The sequence below is a fragment of the Rosa rugosa genome, chromosome 1 (genome assembly GCF_958449725.1).
Source record: "Rosa rugosa chromosome 1, drRosRugo1.1, whole genome shotgun sequence".
NCBI lineage: Eukaryota > Viridiplantae > Streptophyta > Magnoliopsida > Rosales > Rosaceae > Rosa > Rosa rugosa.
In genome coordinates this window covers 54,800,623-54,817,216 of record NC_084820.1, presented here as the reverse complement: position 1 = coordinate 54,817,216, position 16,594 = coordinate 54,800,623, and the positions used below count along the sequence as shown (strand labels likewise).

Sequence of the window (16,594 nt, the reverse complement as noted above, 5' to 3'; positions counted from 1 at the left end):
CCGCAAGGGAAAAATCATGCATTCTAAAATGAGTAAAATCAATAAAATGGGAGTAGATAACCTGCAGACTTGAAAAAGAAGGGAAAAACACAACTAAACAATTTGTTAAACATTCAAACATTACGCAAACCATTCAAATCAACCAAATGCAGAAATTAAAATGGGGGTTCAGTAGCTTGTTAAAGTTAAACAATAAACATTACACTTGATAAAACCGTTCGAATGAACCAAATGCAGAAAAGAAAATAGCAGTCCCACACTTCAACAGTTCAACTAACTCCAAATTAACCACATCCAAAATAAAGAAACAAACAAGCAAATGCCAAACTCATCCATCTTCAATCTTCCGCCAAGCAAATGCTGGTCTGCTCACTGCCTCACTCTACTTCATTCCTCAGAGTCACTAACAACACTGGACCCTCCATCTATCAATCAAAGTCCCAATAAGTGCAAAAAAGAACAAGAAACAAAAAAAGCAATTAAGCCAGGTCATTAAGTCAAAACAGAAAACTAATATGAGCAGACAAAAACAGAAATCTGGAAAACAGAAAATGAAACAAGTTCAAAACCCTTACCAATTTCCAACTTCTCCAACTCCTCATACAGCTGCAACTCATCTTTGGTTGGTTCCTTATATGCATCAAATCCCGCTCCCCTTAGCCAATCACTCAAGCAAACCAATCCCTCAACCATCCTAGGGGTTAGGGATGCTCGGAAAGGGTCCACCACCCTCTTTCCAAGACTGAATGCAGATTCGGACGCCACAGTTGAGGCAGGTACAGCAAACACGTCTTTGGCGATTTGGGACAGAATGGGGTATCTTGGAGCATTCTCCTTCCACCAAGCCAAAATTTCAAATTTGGCGTTCGAAGGGTCTTCTGAAGCTTCCAATAGGTACTTGTCCAGCTCATTCTTGATCACCACCACATCTTTCTCCTGCCGCAAAAGCTTGAACTGATGCAGGTTTGCTGCATGACTATCTTCATCAACTCGCTGATCCGTAGACTCGATCCTAGGCATTGTCACACTCCTAGAAGCTGCTGCTGCAGCAGGATCTTCGTCTGCAACTCAAATAAAAATAGAAACTAGTGAAAAACGAAAACAAACAGATTATGCGAAAATCAAAAAACGATTAAAAATGATTACCTGCATAAAAATCAAACAGGGAGCTCAAAGTTTTCTTCACTTCATCGATCATCACTTGCACGCCTCCTTCTCCAAGGTCGGCTTGCAGCTTTGGGAAGAAGAATTCAAGGTACAACAGCTTGTACCTTGGATCTAAAACGATTGCGATAAGCAGAATTTGGTTCAAATCTTCAAGCTGCAGCCAATATTTATCAAACTTCTTTTTCATCGAGGTGCCAATGCTAACAAGAAGAGGATCATCACTAGACATGCACTTATCAAGCTCACCAACAATTGTGCACATCCAAAGTAGAGGCTCATTAGCAGTCACATGCTTAGTGGCACTAAACTTCAAGGTTGCTTCATAAAAAATCTTGAGAAATTTGACGAGTCTTGCTGCCTTTTCCCAATCTGCAGTTCTAGGAGGCCCATGTCTCTTGCTTCCACCCACTCTCTCTTGGAAGTAATTCTCAAATTGAGGATCTTCATCCTCAAGCCTCAAAAAAGCCTTCTTGTACTTGCATGCAAGATCCAACATAAAGTATGTTGAATTCCATCGTGTGCAAACATCTAAAGGGACAATTCCTCCCTTGTGCTCAATCTTTTCTTGAGCTGCACACTTCCTAAACTTTTCTAGTCTTGCTGGACTCGATCTAATGTACTTAACAGAATTCCTAATGCCATCAATGGAGGAGTCAAGCTCATCCATTCCATCCCTCACAATGAGGTTTAGAATGTGGCAGCAGCATCTCAAATGCAAAAAACTGCCTCCCAACACCAACTTATTCCAGTTTCCTATCTTCTCTTTCATGTAGTCTAAAGCCACCTGATTTGGACTTGCATTATCGACAACGATTGTGAAAACCTTATCAACCCCCCACTTAATCAAACAAGATTCAACCAGCTTGCCTATTGTTTTACCCTTGTGATTTGGAATCACACAAAAGTTTAAAATCCTTTTGTGCAGCTTCCAACTAGCATCTACGAAATGAGCAGTCAACACCATGTAATTAATGTTTTGGATACTTGTCCAAGGATCCGTTGTGAGTGAAACCCTTTGTTGATTAACAGATAACCACCCCCTAATCCTCTCCCTCTCAGCCTCATAAAGCTTCCAAATATCTCTAGCTATTGTTCTCCTCGAAGGTGACTTAAATAAAGGCTGAGTCACCTTCATGAACTCCTTAAACCCTTCATTCTCAACAAAAGAAAATGGCAGTTCATCACGAACCACCATTTTCGCACAAGCTAGCCTAGAAGTGGTCTTATCATAAGCAACAGCAATTAATTTACCTCCACTCTCAGCAGAATCGAAAGTCAGGAACTTCTGCTTCTTATTCGGGGCATAAATCGGGGACTTCCTGCACTGGAACATCACGTGTGCCCTCATTGCTGATGTGCCATTGCTTCTGGAGCAGCTTGCATATGTTTGGGGGCAGTACTTGCACCTTGAACGCGCTGGCTTCATGTAACTCCCATCCGGATTCTTCATCTTCTCGAAATGTTCCCACACAATTGAGGAGTTCCTCCTTTTGCTTGTTCCATCTTCATCTTCAGGAAGTGGTGGAAGTGGTGGAAGTGGTGGAGCAGGACTCTGAACAACTGCAGCTGTAGGACTTGGTGTGGGGGTCGTCCCGATGCTAGAATCTGCTGTTGCAGTTGGGGTAGAGGTCGGAGTAGAAGATATGCCTTCCATAATCTGCAAAATTGCAAATACCCAATTACAATTTCAGTATTTCACAACCAGAACACACATCAAAGATCAAACTACTAGATCAAACTGCAAATACAGTGAAAGTCTGAAAGATAAACTAAACAATGTTTAAACCCTGAGATCAGTTAGATCTATTCCATCATCAAAACTCTGATAAACTATAGCCCGCAAACATCAAAGATCATTCCCATCTCACACCAATTTCAAAATTTGGACACCCATCAAACGATAATCTAAGATTCTAAATGATTTGAACACCCATCAAAGAATGAACAGAGATACAAAAAGAATGAACACCCATCATCTTGATTTAAACTGGACAAAAAAGAAAAAGAAGATAGAACAGAGATATGGAACTAATCGTACCGGCGATGAGAGTCGGGCCGACCGGCCGACAACAGAAGAAGAGAGAGGTGAGAGACAACGGCGGCCGACGGTGAGAGTCGTTATGCGGTGAGGATGAGAGATCGGAGAGAGTTGGGGTGTAAGACTGAGACACTGAGTCACTGAGAGTGAGAGAGAGTCAGAGAGATGTGCGTGAGAGAGAAATGTGAAATGAGATTTCGAGTTATGCGGCCCTCGAGCATTAGGTTAGGTTTTTGACTTTTTCTCCAATCAGACCTCGAGGAATAATATAAAAAATAAATTATATATAAATATAAATATATAATCGGTTCGGGCGGTTTTATCCGGGCGGTTCGTGGACCGTAACCGAACCCGCACCGGACTTAATCGGATCGGGCCGGTGTGAAAGCAAAACGACGCCGTTTTACCATCGGTGCGGTTTCCGACCCGTTTGATTCGGTTCGGGTCGGGCGGTAACCGAATTCTCCTACAATTATGCCCACTCCTAGGTTTAGGCAGCCAATATTTATGGTTGGTAGGGCAGGTTGGCCTTTCCCAATTCCTAAGTGGCTTCTGTATACACTCTAGGAGAACATTACAATTATCATGAAATTTTCATTTTTATTTTAGTATTTGGTTAGATTATCATGAAATAATACATGAAAATGAGTAATGTGTGTGGAGTGAAAATGAGTGGAGTGAAACTCCTTGCGTATTCATTATTCATTTTCACCATTTTTTTCAATCCTTCAGAAAATTTGTTTTTATTTTTTTTCTAACTAAATATAGATAATTGATAAACTGAAAATTATTTTATGCACCGACATAAAACCTCTAATATGCAAGCTAAATGAGTGAGAACCTCAAATCTGTTTGCAGATATGAGACAGAATTAGGCTGATGAGTAGGTCCCTTTTTTTTTTTTTTTGATCTGGATGAGTAGGTCCTTGATATAACTTTATTTGTCTTCTATTCTTGTATTTATGTGAGGGGTGAAAAACACTAGCCCCAAGTTAAACCTTTTTACCTAAACATTGGGTCACGAACGAGGACAAGACCAAAAGCCCGGCCCAACTCCTATGAACCACCAAGCAAAATAAAAAGAGATAATGATCATTTACACAATTTTAGGATAAAAATTGCCTACTTACCCAAACACTCTAAAAAATTGCCAATTTACCCAAACACTCTAAGAGATCATTTCCCTAATACCCAATTAATTATTTTTTTATTTCTTTTTATTTATTTTTGGGATATTTTTGCCCTCTCCTTCTTTGTCACTTAGAGAGAGAAGTCATCGGAGACCTTGCCGGACTCTAAATAAAAAAGAGGAGTGTGCGCATTACTCTCGAGGGAATTGACGTGTTCTGATACAATAGAGCAAGTATAAATACAATATATGCGTAGAAACATTTTGATACGCATGGAAGAAAGTACAAACATTTTGACCCTTGATTCACTCAAGAGACCTTTTGAACAAACACTTACTCGCACTACTAAAAAAAACTTCAATTGCTTCGAAAATTTGCTACGGAAAACTTTTCCGTCGCAAAAAGTTAACTTTCGCGACGTCATGTACTACGGCTATTATTCCATCGCACATATGTAGATTTTTGCGACGGGCATTGTGTTTCCGTCGTATGAATTTAATCCAATTGCAACAGCACAGCCACACCGTCGCATGAAATTCCAAAAACAAAAAGCCAAAAACAAAAACAAACACCGACTTATCTAGACCAAAAGAAAGTCCTCACATCACTTCCTCCTCTTTCTCTCTCATGCTCCCGTTCATCAACCCAACCCTAACCCTAGAGACCTTCTCGGCCTTTGCTATAGAGAAAGAAATTGGTGAGGATTTTGTGGGCCTATTCTAGTTCTTTGTGAAGAGCGTGGAGGGGTTCATCGCCCAGCTTCTCTGTAGGTTAAAGAAGGGGACATGTCGAGCTCAGCCATGTCGGAGCTAGTATATCGGGTTCGGCACTCAGATCTTCACGTAGACAGTCTCCACTGTCGATTTCTCTACCATTGTGGGATTTCTGCCTGCGCTATCGAAGAATAAGCTGCTCCAATTTTCCGGATCTAACCCTTGCCAGTGGTTAGAGGCGGAGACTCAGCTATGTAGGAGGCGACGTTTCTCACCAAGTATATGAAATCTATAGGAGGACACGTTGAGGGCTTCGAAGATGATGCGGAACAGGGCACTCAGCAACCCCAAAATCAAAGTGCTTTGGAATTCGGAGGTGGTAGATTGCGACTAGCCATGAGCTAGAGGAACTTTCTGTTGAAGTAGAGTAGATACTGTGAGTTTGATTCTTTGATTTGCTGGTGTTAGTCTTTGTATTTTTTCTCACTACTTGCATTAGTATTCTGCTTTCTTAATTCGTTGGCTTTAGATTGTATAAATATTTATTTGGAGTGATGGGAAATGGGAAATCAGATATATAAATAGTTTCTTAGTGAAGTTGAAATCTTTCAGGGTGGAATTGAAATGGATCTGTCTGCTAAATAGTAAATGATTGTTCACTGAAGTTGTACCAGAAAAGACCCAAACTAATCGGTTCTTCCGACTCTTCCGACGGCGACGAACATTGTTCTCTGGGAATGATAATAAAATCAAAATGGTATGTACTAGTCTATTTCTACTCAAAAAGTTTACATTTTGCTGGATTTTGATTTTAGTTGGAAACATTGCTCATACAACTTAAAATAAGATTTATAGGTTTATGGTTTATAGAAAGCTATGAGACAAAATGTAGTGTGTTTACTTTCTTACTATTTGTGCTAATTCTAGGTCCTTTAGTATTTACTAAGGTTCGCAGTTGAATTGGTCATAATTGCAGGTGGTGAAAATTGAAATCGATTCGTGGGTGGTAGTGTATTATGTATTTTTGTTTTCTTTCATTATGATTTTTCTGGGGTTCTTTTTTTTTTTTTTTTTTTTGAATTAAGGGCTGGTGCGGCTGCCCTCAAGCCTTGATTAATGAAACTGTCAAATACAAGGGGGGGACATTGAGCCTAAACCCCTGATTACAATAAGCATCTAGAGTATTTCCCGAAATAATATCAGGAATCTCTATAAAAGACATGGATTCTAACAAGCACCAACTAGCAAAGAGCGCTCTACTGGCAGCTCCATTTGCTTTGACATAGTAGTGACATAGCGGAAAGATAACTCGATATGTAACACGATTACAACATAGCATAATGACTATAATACCAGCTTTCCCACTATGTTGCCACCGGAGGATAAATCCGACAACACTTAGCTTCATCCTGCCACTAGGCGGTAGCGACCATTTGACAAAGCAAGGAACTCGCCCCCTACCTAGAACAGACAAGGCACATTGAGTGCACACACAGGCACAAAGCCCGACTAGCCCTACACAACAAGCGTAGGGACTTATTGCTCGCAAAAAGCGCAACCAAACTAAACAACATAAATAAGTAAAAACTTTAAATAAGATAAAATATAGGGCAAGGCCCACGAAGTGAGCCCAAACCCAAACTCCAGCCCAGCTAGGGCCCACAGACAGTATCCAAGCCCAAAAGACCAGATCGGTAAAGGAACAGTATCCAACCCTCCCGGTCCAAGCTAGCAGCTGCACCTCGCCACAGCCACCGCCGCACTTCCCCCAAGGTCGGACCCGCACCACCAATGCCACCCCGCCGCTGATGGACCAACAACGAAGGATCCCACACCCCATCAAACTCCCAAACCAGTATGGCCCAAATCCAGATCGAAAATCCAATCCAGTAAACAGGCCAGCACGACCGCCCTCCTCCAACCCATCACCAACCAGCGATCCCGATCCACCAATCCGGAATGGCTCTGCTACACCCAATCCACCGTCGTGATTCCGCCCAGCAACCTCCACTCCGATCCGGCAAAGATCCGCCTCCTCTCCGTTTCCCTCCACCAACCCGTCAACCCATCGATTCGATCCTACTATCCACCGAGCCCGACCTCCCCTCCAACCGCCGCAAGACACCACGGGATCCAAATCTAATCTGATCCCAACCCCAGATGCAGCCGCCTCCGTACACCGAGAGAGGCAAATGAAATCCCTCTCCGACCGCAGCTTCCGAGCCAAAGATACTCTCACAAACCAGATATCCCGTCCGGCCGCATCCATCATGCGCCGGCGCGGCCAGAGACCGGAGCCAGCGCCGCGACGCAGCCGGACGAGAACGAGAAAAGTGAAAGGCAAGGTTCCTAGGGTTCCAGAGGACGAGAGAGTTTTTTTTTGTTAATTTGTGCTTATAATTGTACTGAAAATTGATTTTTCTGGGGTTCTTAAGAAGTGTCAATTCTGGCACCTGAAGCTCCAGTTCTGGGTAAGAAGTTTAATTGTTAATGAGATATTCTTCTGGAGTTTCTATTTAAGACCCAAAATTTTGATTTGAATTTAGAGATCAATTAGAATGAATTTGATTCAATTTGTGAAGTCCAATTCTGTCTCTGATTGAATCTGACGATAATCGTCAAATCTTGTAAAATGCTTGATGAACTGCAATTAAGTATGATTGATTAGATAGTTGAAAAATCTTATCTTCAAGCTATAGGGTCATTTTATCTTTGTCATTTTAGGTGAACAAGACAAGCATCAGATCACACAGACATATCATAAGACATGGCCACTCCCACTGCCACTGCCACCCAGATTGTTGAGAAATTAATTGAAACTGAATGTACACCCAGAAGGTGGTTTCTTCTCTGCAACTTTCAGAGACACTTCCATTCTCCTTCCCTTGTGCCAGCTCCCTCCAGAGTGAGTGATCCTTCTCACACATTTGACTTCTTTTTTCTGATCTGACTTTGTGATTTTCTTGTTTCCTATCTTCTGGGTTTACATTTGTATCTTGAATTTTGGATTCTGCATTTGTTGAATGGAATTGGATTTTGATGCCCAGATTCAGAATTCATATGTGGGTGTGTAAGGAATCCAATTTTTTTTTTTTTGCTACAAGTCAATGTTATTGGATCTAAAATATGTAGGTTTATGCCAATATAAAATTTAAAATTTCAGCACTCTTGCAATCATTAGAAATCATATCATAGAGAGCTGTCCATGCCCCCATATGCCCTGCTCTGCTTCTTCTTTTTCAGTGTATTACATTCCTTGATATTCTTCTTATACACTTCATGTGCAAATATATGGTTCATTCTTGTGGCCAAGAATTACTTTGGTTGCTTATTTATTTGTCTTCTATATAATTACTAGCACTAGCAAATGGTTCATTTCGTTTCTCTAATTGAGTAGTTATTTGTCATGCGTACATCCTTCTGTGTTCATAAAATTGCTGATTTATTAGAGGGGTCTATATCTTTGATCAGGCAGAAATGTTGTTCAAGAAACTTTGCTTTAAGTTTCATGCTCTTTCTCATTCTCACTTCACTATAAAACATGTATGCTTCTCAATCATAAGTTTTATCTATGGTTACAAAAGTTAATTTCTCTCTTTGGTATTTACTTGTTATCTGCTATTTGTGGGTTAGGTTATTGAGGATATGTCTCTATTTTGCTTGTGGGGCTGTTCAAAAGCACAAGTCATGGATCAGTGAATGAAGAAGAAGCTGATAGGATTGTATAACTTCCTGGGCAACCCAAGGTCTCCTTCCTACTATTTTCTGGTGTAACTCTTAATTTCAACAAGAAACTTAGTAGCTTTAGGTATTTTGATGCTTGTAATTTTGCAAAACCTTTGGTTGGTCTTATAATTGTGATTGTTGGTTTGTAATTGAAATGAGTTCATATGCTATTTTAACATTTTCACCTTATAATTTTTGCAGTACGGTACTAGCTTTGGTGTGAAATTCACACTAGATTTTTTTTTATAATTAAATATCTTTTTGCGACGGCAAAGTATCCGTCGCAACTAAATTAGCCTTTGCGACGACAATAGTTTCCGTCGCAAATGCTTTTTGCAACGGAAATTTACAGTCGCAAATGGATCTTGTGATGCCACCTATTGCAACGCTGACATTTCCGTCGCAAAAGCTTAATTTGCCGTCGCGAAAAGTATTTGTTACGGCAAAATCACGATTTGCCGTCACAAACTGCCGTCGCAATTGGAGTTTTTTTTAGTAGTGTCGATCGAGAATCATAATATCTTTTGCAGGTATCTCATATATATCTTTTGCAGGTATCTCATATATATCTTTTGCAGATATCTCTCTATATGAGGAGCCTAGACTTGTGTTCTCTTCTGACTTTTTGGCTCATATTCTGGTTTGATCTTTTGAGTTGCGGGGAGCATCGGGGTTGGTTTTGGTGACTGCTGATCCCCTTTTGGAAGATGATGCATGCATGTTGTTGTGCTCGACTAGGGCACTTCAAGTTGGGTTCCAATGCAGGAGCAATAGATCGAGATGCGCGCGCCACCATTTTATCAAGATATGAACCATCTCTACATGGCCAACCATAATATTATTGAGTGTGCAAAGATCTATGTCGTCCACTACCGGATCAATCACCAAGTCGCATTTCCCTTTTTAATTAATGCGTTAATAATGATAGAAGATCATTGTGTTCACATCTCCACCATAAGATATTCTTATGGCATGATTTCAATTATGGCAAAGGGAATCTCTTAAGTTGTAATTATCTAATTATGCCTTCTAATCTGATGTATCAAACTATCAACTCAAAGAATAATGTAAATAAATTATAGAATAGTTTCCAAATTGTAATAAAGTTTTTTATGTCAAAGAAGTTGATAGCTAGAAATATGCATGAAATTTGATTTGATTCACGTTTTAATCAGGCCAAGAAAAGCTCAATCATGCATATGATACAAAACGGATCAAAAATCATAATAAACAACCGGAATTTATTTTGAGTATAACTGATAATTATTTTCTCTAATTCATACATCAATCTCATGATGTCAGTGAGATTTGAATCTATAATTTCTCATAATGTCGACTATTTTAAATAACCAATAAGTCACAGCTAATTGATTTTAAAGAAAAATTTTAACGAGACAAATAAACGACATGTAGTTTTAAAACTGGTGGAGCAGATCCTGATATGATGGATGATTACATATATATACTAGAGCGTCCTTTACGAAGGATATGTCCTTAATTCCACAATTTTAGACACAGGTTACCATAGTCAACATCCTTCTAATTACTTTCTATAATCAACATCTTTACCATAATCATCCTCCTTATAATTACATTTCAAAAAAAAAAACCTCCTTATAATTACTCTCTGGGTCTTTCTAAATGTACCCAGCAAAAATCTAAGTAAACCCAGCAATATATTTATTTCTGAATACTTTTAATTAAACAAACTGATTTCTCCAAAATATCCCCCTCTTGAAAACGATATACCCAACAAAAAGAAACTAATTGACAAACAAAACCTGCCCAGCTCTTTATAGCCGGTATCTCCATCAATCCCCCCGTTCATATTTGAAGTTTTCAATCCCAACGACAAGTTTATAATAAAAGCACTATCAAAAGTGAAGTGAATGAAGTAAAGCAACTTTCTCAATCAATAAGGACTTTGAATGGCTTGCCCAGATTAGACAAAAATGAAGTGCGAAGTGATTTTGTTTTTCTCTTTTGTATTGAATATTTTAAATTGATGGAGAAGCTCTGAATTTTGATTTGAGCAAAACATCAAAAATTTGTGGAAACTTAATTATTTGTGCTTATGCGGCTCGATTGGTAAATGAAGTTTTGAAGGAATGAGATGAAGATAGAAAACTGAATTAGACCACGATAGGCAGTTGAAGGAATAATCTTAGCAACATACCTCCTTAATCATGACGGCGATGATCTGGGTAATAAAAAGATGTGAAAGTATCATATCAGTGTGTTCAATGGATCACGACTGAATCGAAATTGTTGAAGTCGACAAGTAGAATAGCGTCTACAGAGCAGTTGCTGGGTATATTTTATGAGGGTATTCTAGGAATAATTATTGTGTTTAATTGGACATAATTAAAGATATTTAAAAATAAATATATTGCTGGGTACATTTAGAAAGACTCTATATACAGAGGGGCGGCCTTGATTTGTTCGATCCCAATTAACCATGGGCTGAGCGTTTTTCAACTCAATTTGAAGCCCTTTCACCGAGGGAAAATGAAAACCACTCCTTTGGTACTCTCATTCAAATGGCACCAGGACTTGGCGGAGGATGCAGACAAGGCTGATCCTTCCAGGTTTGATGGTAATAATAGTAATGTTGCTGCTGCTCTCCGAGGTTTATATGTCTATCTCCATTTTAGTAGGCCATTAGGGTCGACAACTTTATGTCGCCTGATACTGCTTACTGGTAGCGTCCAAATGTTGGTTCGAAGAATCGTAGTTCCATTAATATTTGTAGGAGAATCTGCACATGCATGTGGTACTTTCAAGACTGTCGAGTGCCGTCATTTCCAATCCTATTCCTACAACGATTATCCTGGTATCTGACTTTGGCTTTAGGTTTTGGATCATTTCGTGTCGATATGTGTTGGATAGCTTGGGTTTTTACTAATCTTCACTCCACTCTTTTCTTCGACTTGTATGTCTTAACGAACATAAATTAATTTTGGTTGAACATAGTTGCCTTCCTATTTTCATAAATTTGGTTGAAAAGTAAAAAGTAGAAAAGCACCTCTAATAGTTTCTTTGTATATTGTTTTTTTCTCTATTTTAAGGGAAAAATGTATTTTTTTTTGCTCAAACACCTTCCCTACATCTAGGGCTGTCAATTTTGACACGACTCGAAACTCGCACGAAATAAAGCGGGTTGAACCCGCACGATTAAAAAGCGGATCAGCCGTGGGTCAACCCGCCATGACCCATTTAATAAATGGGTCGGCCACGGGTCAACCCGCCAACACGAAGTGAACCCGAATAACCCGATTATACTATATTTCTTCGTAAAATTTTAGACGTTGGGAGTATTTGATCATATGATCAGACAATTTGAAATATTTTGCTTTATAATTATTGGATTTAATTATTTATAAATTATATATAATTATTTATATTTTTCGTCTTGTGGAGTTTTTAGTGAATTTAATCAATTTATGCATTTTTTTAGTTAAATGGGTCCTATTGTTAACCCTTAAATGTGTCATTTTGTCTAACACGACACAACTTATTTATTAAATGAGTTAAGTGGGTTGGAAACGGGTAACCCGTTTAATAAATAGATTGGGTTTGGATTTACATTTTTGACACGATTATTAAATGGGTTGGGTTTGGGTTCGTCTCTTGAGACACGACAAATATCTTGACCCGACACGAACCCAACCCGACACGACCCATTGACAGCCCTACCTACACCTATTTATATTTTCTATTTTAGAGATTGTGAAGAGAGAAAAAACAAAAATCTCCATATTTACAGCAAACTCTAAAATTATAGAGAATCATCTTTTACAACATTTTTATTCTCTACTCTCTTCTTCTCTCTACTTTCCCTTTCAAAAACAATTATATTACTTCTACCATTGATTGTTTAATTATTTTTTAATTTTAAAAATATTATTATATCTAATTATGGATAATCAATTATAGAGAATATTTACAAAAAAAATATATTGGAATTCAAGTGTTACAGCAATTTTTATATTACTTTTAGTTTAACTCACACATTATGTTTGTCTGGAAAGACAAACTGAACAAAAAATAAAAAAAAGAAGAGAGAGACCCTAGGGTATAGTAAAGTGCGGCAGCGGCAAAAGTTTCTCCGGTTGTAGGTCGACATAATGACGGCGAAGCTTCTGGTTGCGGGCCGTGCCAACATGGCGTTGGGCGTGTGTTGGCATACGGTGCGATTTCAGATCGAAGGCGGAGGTGGTTAGTGGTGTCTTCGACCTCAATTTGGTGGTGTCGCCGATAGTTCTAACAATGTTGGGAGAACTAGGTGATCTGAGTTTGATCGTCTAGCAAAGCGGGGAGAAAGATTGAGGTCAAGTGCGTCGGGGTAGATCAGCGTTTTCAAAATTTGTCGGAACCTACTCTAGTTTTCTGGTTTGTCGAAGTCTGATCGGTGCACCATGGCTAGATGGACTGGACGGCTGCCAGAGGCCTAGACGATGGCGGTGGCAGGTTGGCATCGGGGGTGTGTTCCTTCCAATCTTCTTGCTTGGACTTGGGCCTCTAGGTCTAGGCCTAAGCCATGTCGTTCAGCCTCTTCTGGGCCTATTTGAGTGAGTCTGATTCTATTCAAAATTGGGTCAGGTTGGAGGGTGCACTGACACCCTCATTCATTACTTAGTGCTTTGAGTTGGCCTAATTCGAGAGTTCGACCTTCTTGGGCGATGTTGGGCTTTTTATGGTCTCCAAAGTGTCAGTCGTAATTCAGGTCATGATTATATGAAATTGGTAATTATCAAGTTGGACTGGAGAAAGCGGCTTATGAATGATGATTTCATTCTTATTTGTTTGCTGGGATGTAGCTTTTTGTTTCATTAGGTGGATGGAGTGCTAGTTGATGATTTTTCTCTAGAAGACACAAAGTTAATCAATGAGTTGCAGTGCTTAGATAGGAATTTGATTGTTGCCCCGGTTTTTCTATCCGTAAGTGCTTATAGTCCCTAGCCTTTTGGTTGTTGATCTAATACAATCAACTTCTAATTTAAAAAAAAAAAATATCCCTTATTTTTTGGGGAGGCAGGGGGTTTTGGCCCGGTCTAGGCATTGTTTTTTTGTGTGTTGTTTTTTCTAGATGTTAGTTTGCTCTATGTCTATATATACTTAATTGGCAGGAGCTCTTCTATGAGCCTTTGTAGAAATACTTGATTCCAGCGTACCACTATGACGTGGTCGACGTCTGAAGTTAAGTAGAATAGATTGCCTATAGGATGAAGTATTTTTGTTTAGTATAGATTACTCGGTGTTCAAAATGTATTAAACGGAGTCATGGTTTTTTTGTACTATTCTATATCTAAAATCATGGTCATATATGAAAATCTATGAATCCTTCATTTCTACACAAAAAAAAAAAAAAACATGTATCTTATAGAAAAGCTTTTAGATACTTTAAGTTGAAAATTGAAAGCCGCCGGTGTGATTCATGTTTCACCCATACTATGAAGGTCATCTCTTGATGAGCTTGAAAAACAAAAACAAAAAATGTATCTTATAGAAAAGCTTTTAGAGATACTTTAAGTTGAAAATTGAAAGCCGTCGGTGTGATTCATGTTTCATCCATACCATGAAGGTCATCAAGAATCGGTATGCACGACTCACTCATTAGGGTTTAGGTTGAGACTTCTCGCATCATTACTCGTAAAACTAATCTTCACAATTCAAAGTTAGTTACATGACTCTGAACCAAACTTGTTTGGATTTACCACATATAGCTTTCTTTCTTTCAAAAAATGATGGGATTTTTTACATCTCCATAAAGGGAGATCGATGTTCCCAAAATCCTGAAATGATTTTGAGTTTCAGAAGCACAAATCTAAGAAACTCTAGGCGGCGGCAAAGTCGCACTCGCCAAAACTTAGAGCGCGCGGGTTTTCCAAGCTCTCTGACGTCCTATATTCCACATGTAATAGATCGGAAGGCAAAGTTTTGAAGATATCCAATCCCAGACAAGTTACGAATTCCTAATTAAAAAACTTGCTTTAATTATGAAAGAAATTCGATTACACACTGGATAGTATTATCATAATCTTCATAAATGGATCACTCTATATCGATTGATCAAACAAATAGTTACAAAAATTAAATTTTGTTGTGAGAATAAATTGGGTTCTACAACAGAGTTAGGAACACAAGCCTCCTCCGCTAAAAAACCCATAATATAAAGCCTAAAATCTAATCAGATCGAGCGCCAGTTAAATCTTCCCTATAGACTGAGTTCAAGCTGCTTTGAACTTTGCGCTCCTACTCGTTCCTCTGCCTTGGGAGAAGCTGCTGTCTGGATGTGGTTCAGTTGGTATGGAGCTACTGCAGTCACTCTGAAATTCAAACAACCCAATAAGAACTCCCATCCATAATATTCACCCAATCAGGGAATTACAGTTGTAATTAGTCTAACAAACAAAAACCAATTTGGGAAATGAATTTACCTCTCTTTCCTCTTGGCCAGAAACTTGTGAAGCGAAGCCCTTCTTGCAATAGGCAAATCCGACTCAACAGCCTGAGGTGGTGGTTGTTGTTGTTTGACTACAACATTCGATTCAGTAGAGGAAACCACAGCGCTTCCTTTGGTAGCCAATCCCATAATTTCCTTTGCCTTCTCAGCCGAAACGTCGTTGAAAACCAGGACCTGCCCGCCGTAAAAGATGGTCATGGGAGCAGATCTGGGCTGATCCGGAGCCTGGCCCACTGGACTCGCCGCCGCTGGAGGGCCGACCTCCATGGTGTTGAGCAAGTTCATGGTCGCCGGGGCTGGCTTCACTCCGAAGCTATCTCCCTGGAGGTACTGGCTTCTCTTCTCCTTCAAGTACTGGCTGAGGAGGTTGCAGGTCTGCGCAAAGTTGGATCTCTCGGCCATTTTAGAATTTGTGTATTGAGGGTTTTGAGAGTTTGGATTGGAATGTAAGGAAAGTATGGAAATGTGTTGGAGATGGTGGAGAAGATGGAGCGGAGGGGATGTGAATATATATGGGGAGTCAAACAAGGTAGCTCTCATCGACCATGAGCTTTCTTGGTGCCATTATATTCCAGTATAATAATCAAAACTTTTACAGCACGTGTTTTTTGCATTAGGAAAATGCGGGAGGAAAAGGCATAGGAACGTGGAGCGGAATTACCGAAATGTCCTCGTGGTGGGATATGTTTGGTAGAGCAGCGGGGGGTTTATGATTCCGCATTCCCGTGCCGACATGGACCGACCTGGGGCCCACGCGTGGGGGAGGGGAGGGAGAGGGGAGGCGGGCGGTTTCTTCTAATTTCCCGTGTCCCTTTCGAGATTCACGAGCTTTCGGCACGTGGTGCACATTTCGGTGGAGTTCGGCCGGGGGGTGGTTTCGTCATTTTGAAAAGTGGACTACGGGGGAGTGAAGCGTGTCGGAGTTTTAGTAGCTGCGTGCGGGTGTTGTAGTGGATTTCTGCGATTTCACGTGGCTAGACCCAAGACTTTTTGCTTTGCCCTTTCTTTTTTATTTTATGAAATTTGCGGTTTCAAACCACGTAGCAACACGCGGTTTCGTTAGACCTAATCCGGGACGTGTCATTTTCTCTACTCTTCTAGGGTTTCTAAGAGGTCGTACATTTTGAATGGCTCCTTGGTGCTTGACATTGATATGCATGAGGAGCTCAAGAAGACCGAAAGGGTACCGCTACTCCCCCGACGGAACTCGAATGAAGTGGCTTGGGTTGGATCTCATCCTCAAACACAGTTGCTGTGGAAGTCTCTCATGTCGATACTGACGATACATCTGTTGTGATTGAAGCGTCACTTCTATTTTTACTTATACTGCGGAAATTATTCTCAAACTCAGGTA

General features: G+C 39.9%; 1 protein-coding gene and 1 long non-coding RNA gene across 2 annotated transcripts; one reads left to right on the top strand and one right to left on the bottom strand.

Annotated features, from left to right (window-relative positions):
• Positions 1-5,223: 5,223 nt before the first annotated feature.
• LOC133707779 (uncharacterized) lies at positions 5,224-7,947 on the top strand. The gene is made up of 3 exons (XR_009845277.1): positions 5,224-5,484; positions 5,661-5,805; positions 7,773-7,947. It is a non-coding gene; the product is annotated as an uncharacterized LOC133707779 (long non-coding RNA).
• Positions 7,948-14,746: 6,799 nt separating this feature from the next.
• On the bottom strand, positions 14,747-15,749 carry LOC133741682 (protein TIFY 10b). Its single transcript, XM_062169435.1, has 2 exons — positions 15,215-15,749; positions 14,747-15,103 (listed from the first exon to the last, which is right to left on the bottom strand). The coding sequence occupies exons 1-2, from the start codon at positions 15,640-15,642 to the stop codon at positions 14,992-14,994; spliced, it is 540 nt and encodes a 179-aa protein (XP_062025419.1). The 5' UTR covers positions 15,643-15,749; the 3' UTR covers positions 14,747-14,991.
• Between the last annotated feature and the right edge of the window lie 845 nt (positions 15,750-16,594).

Bases quoted from the DNA above. Each gene is read 5' to 3' on its own strand.
- LOC133741682 (XM_062169435.1), bottom strand. From the start codon at position 15,642: ATGGCCGAGAGATCCAACTTTGCGCAGACCTGCAACCTCCTCAGCCAG. The intron at 15,104-15,214 runs GTAAATTCATTT...TTTGAATTTCAG, and splicing joins CTGGCCAAGAGGAAAGAGAG to AGTGACTGCAGTAGCTCCAT.